This window comes from Dreissena polymorpha, chromosome 8 (assembly GCF_020536995.1).
Source record: "Dreissena polymorpha isolate Duluth1 chromosome 8, UMN_Dpol_1.0, whole genome shotgun sequence".
NCBI classification, from domain to species: Eukaryota; Metazoa; Mollusca; class Bivalvia; order Myida; family Dreissenidae; genus Dreissena; species Dreissena polymorpha.
The window spans coordinates 1,192,394-1,196,180 of record NC_068362.1 but is presented as its reverse complement, the minus strand read 5'-3'; the positions used below and the strand labels follow the sequence as shown (position 1 = coordinate 1,196,180).

The window sequence follows — 3,787 nt, the reverse complement described above, 5'->3', positions numbered from 1 at the left end:
ATTGAAATCACAATTTTTTATCGAAATTTTACACTTATTAATAGCTGTTTTTCATTATTCCAAACATTCAAGCGTTGTAGCTTATACATTCCCTAAACAAGGATTTCAAACTTAGTTCCAATGAGTTTGATTTACTGAAACGTCTATTTAACCGATTTAAAGTTTATCTAGAACATCAATGTAATTATAACTTAACACCAAACCGGTTCAGCTATAGACACACAATGCAGGAATTGCGCCTTATAAACTGATACATATTCTGGTCTTACAACGTCATAGAAATTTACATTATTGTTCCTAATTCATAACTGGAACTCAAAAACATATTAGTGCGAGTTTTATATAATTATTACCTATCACTATCCATTATCGTTATAAACATAATAACTCAGTCCACCCGAAAAAGAAAAAAGGGATTTGTTTCGAATTGAGACAAATATATTACAGGCAGTTTATTTCAATAAATTTATGAAGTATGTTTACATTTCATGTCCCAAATTTGTGTCGGCATTATGTCATAATATCATAATTAGTATTTCCTGGTTACTATTGGTCTTTTTTTTTTCAATAGAATTCGTACGAGTAAGAACATGCAAGCATTAAGTTAACGCTCAACTACATAATCCTGTCTTATAAGCTGATAATAATAAAATAGTAAGTTTACTTAATATAACAATACTAACAATAATAAAAAATTATAACAAGAGCATACTGACCCAGTAATATTTTGTTATTAATACTGCCAACACTAGCAAAAATACCATTGAATAAGCGTATTTCCACGCCGCATGTTTTACCCAGGGGCGCCCTATGGTTGGTTATTGGGCCATGCATAGTAACGATTGACCGTATTGTCATGAGAGATGTTAAGTATCAATTTGAAGTAAATTGGTGTAGAAATGTAGAAGTTAATTTGTAAACTGACCTAAAAATGTGTAAAAATTTTGACCCGGCCCCATCCCAACCGCCATAAATTTTTACCCAGGTTTCAGATCAAATTCCAAATATTTCACTGTCGCACAATGCTCATAACTACGATGTGTGTAAGTTTTAAGGTTCTAGTGTTAATAGTGTAGGAGGAGATAGTTGCCAGGATGGACGGACGGACAGACGGCGGTGATAACCACATAATAGATTTCAAAATCTAAACGCGGACCCTAACTGCAAGGTCAAGGTCACATGGGTTAAACATATATGCGCATGGAAAGGTCTTGTCCAGATACACATGTATACCAAATATGAAAGCAATATATGGAGGGACACAGTAGGTATGAGCCTTTTTCGAATCGCGGTCGCAGATTTCAAAACCTGAAAGCTGACCTCAAGTTGAAGGTCAAGGTCAAGGTCACAGAGGTAAAAAAATTATGGGCATAGAAAGGTGTTGTTAAGATACACATGCATGCCAAATAACAAAGGAATATCTGAAGAGACACAGTAGTTATGAGCCTTTTTTGAATTGCGGTCGCAGACTTCGAAACCTGAACGCTGACCTCAAGTTCAAGGTCAAGATCACAGGGGTAAAAAAATGTATTCCCATAAAAAGGTATTGTCAAGATACATATGCATAACAAATATGAAAGCAATATCTGAAGGGACAGAGGAGAATTCGCCTTTAACGAATCGCGGTCGCAGATTTCGAAACCTGAACGCTGACCTAAAGTTCAAGGTCAAGGTCACAGGGGTAAAAACTTGTATGTGCATGGAAAGGTGTTGTCCAGATACACAAGCATACCAAATATGAAAGCAATATCTGAAAGGACACAAAAGTTATGAGCCTTTTTCGAATCACTGACACTACCCAACCCCAACCCCCATAACTTTTAACTCAGGGGTCAGATCAAAATTCTGTTACTGTCACCGTCGCACATATATTCATAGCTACCATGTCTGGTGCTTATAGTGTAGAAGGAGATAGTTACCAGGACGGACGGATGGACGGACTGACGGAAAGACGGCGGAGATCACCACATAATCCCCACTTTTTCGTATGGTAATTAGGTATGATAGAGTACTGTGAAGCATACTATTTATTACGATCTTCAAAGTCTGAAACAAAACTTGTCCGTTTATCATCCGAGTTCTGGTATTCTGAATTACTCGTCAATCATTTGTTTTTGTAAGAGTGAATTCCCAAAAGTTTTTCATAAAATGCAGTTGAAGTACACATGATGCAATACATTTAAGCAAAGTAATACAACAATTGTTATGTATTAAGTGATATATGTTACCTGCTATTTGTTTATACGTTTTAATGTGTATCAAGCAAATAACAAAACGAATTAATGATGTAGTAAAAGGATTGTTCCTTAACAATTTGAAATCATGACTCTCAGCCAATCAGCAATCTCTTCTCCTGCTGGCAAGCTGTCGGAAGAATTGTTACGTCATCAATGGCGATGTCTCCGAAATAGCTGTTGCCAACTACCGCCTCAATAATGATCTACGAATAAAAGTCATAACACATTGACTATTGTTTTATGAATTCGTACTAATGACGGATATAATTGTGACATAAGATCATTTTGTTATATCCACGCTAAATGTCTGTATTAAGAAAACAAAATTGAATGATTTTTTTTCTAAGAAGGTAAATAGTTTTGCTATTCATTTTATAAAAAACAAGTTTATATTATGTGTAAGTGCACAAGTCTGTATGGAATGATTTCGTTCGATTCCACTTTAACAATAACGAACCGGACCAAGCATGAGCATGTTTAATTTAGGTAAGTACCGCGTTCTGCTTATTTTATGGTAAAGGCATTTATTTATAGTCTGAGTTTGATGCTAGACTCGTGTTTAACCGACTTTCACTTTATTCCCCCCCCCCCCCCCCCCCCGATCAATGGGATATACATCGTTCGTTTACATTTGGCGCAGCATGAAGCCACGGCAAATTGGCTTATTTCCCTCACATGTACCCATTTTTACAAATGCGTTATTATATTATTTGTTTCCAGTATAAAATATTATATTAATTAGTACATTTACAACATCTGCAGAAAGGAACTTAGCAGTCAGTGTATTTATACAAAACACAAATTGCTTAAAAACCATAGTAAAATTTACATCACACCACATGACATTATTCATCACTGAATAAACAAATACCTGATACTGCTCCAGAGAGCTCAGGTTTACTGAAGCACTTTTCCATTCCCGTCCCTGGTCAAAAGACATTCTCCACAGTAAAGACCCGGGCTTCTCACCATGCGCGGTCATGTACACACTTAATAACCCAATAGATGGCCCGTTCATGTTGTACCAGAACTGAAGGCATCTTTCCGTTAAGAACGTAGGGCGAAGGATAGGGCTTGTCAGCCAAGCTGTTTCGCCTATTTTTCTAGAACCGCTAGTCCCGATGTACATATATTTACCTGAGTAAACATTAATACGAATTTTAATATTATAATGTTAGTTTACCTTAGATGACATGTACATTTTACAATATAGGATCTTTCTGTCTACCACAACTGTCTAATACAGCTGCGAGTATAAATAAAATTAACAATCAATTGTAAGCGTTTTACATAATAGAGTAAACCTTTAAATGGTTTATCTTAGTTCATCAGTTGAGTTGATAATTACATGGAATTCAGTAGTGGAAAGATTTATCACTTTAAACAGTGCTTCAAGACCAATATGTGTTTTTGAATTATACACACCCCTGGCACCATAAGTTAGTGTCCAGTCAAAGTCATCACCGGACGTTACGTCAGTCCATGCACACGTGGAATCAGATTCGAACGTGCAATTGTCATCTGCATTAAACATGATGGGCCAACTGAAG

At 36.0% G+C, this 3,787-nt stretch overlaps 1 protein-coding gene across 1 annotated transcript in view; it reads right to left on the bottom strand.

Moving 5' to 3' along the window:
* Positions 1 to 523: 523 nt before the first annotated feature.
* Positions 524 to 3,787, bottom strand: part of LOC127843080 (MAM and LDL-receptor class A domain-containing protein 1-like) — a 6,722-nt gene continuing 3,458 nt past the window's right edge. The window contains exons 5-7 of the mRNA XM_052372891.1: positions 3,663 to 3,758; positions 3,109 to 3,374; positions 524 to 2,440 (exon numbers count right to left, since the gene is read on the bottom strand). Coding sequence (XP_052228851.1) covers positions 2,330 to 2,440; positions 3,109 to 3,374; positions 3,663 to 3,758 — 473 coding nt within the window. The 3' untranslated portion in view covers positions 524 to 2,329. The remainder of the gene's footprint in view (positions 2,441 to 3,108; positions 3,375 to 3,662; positions 3,759 to 3,787) is intronic.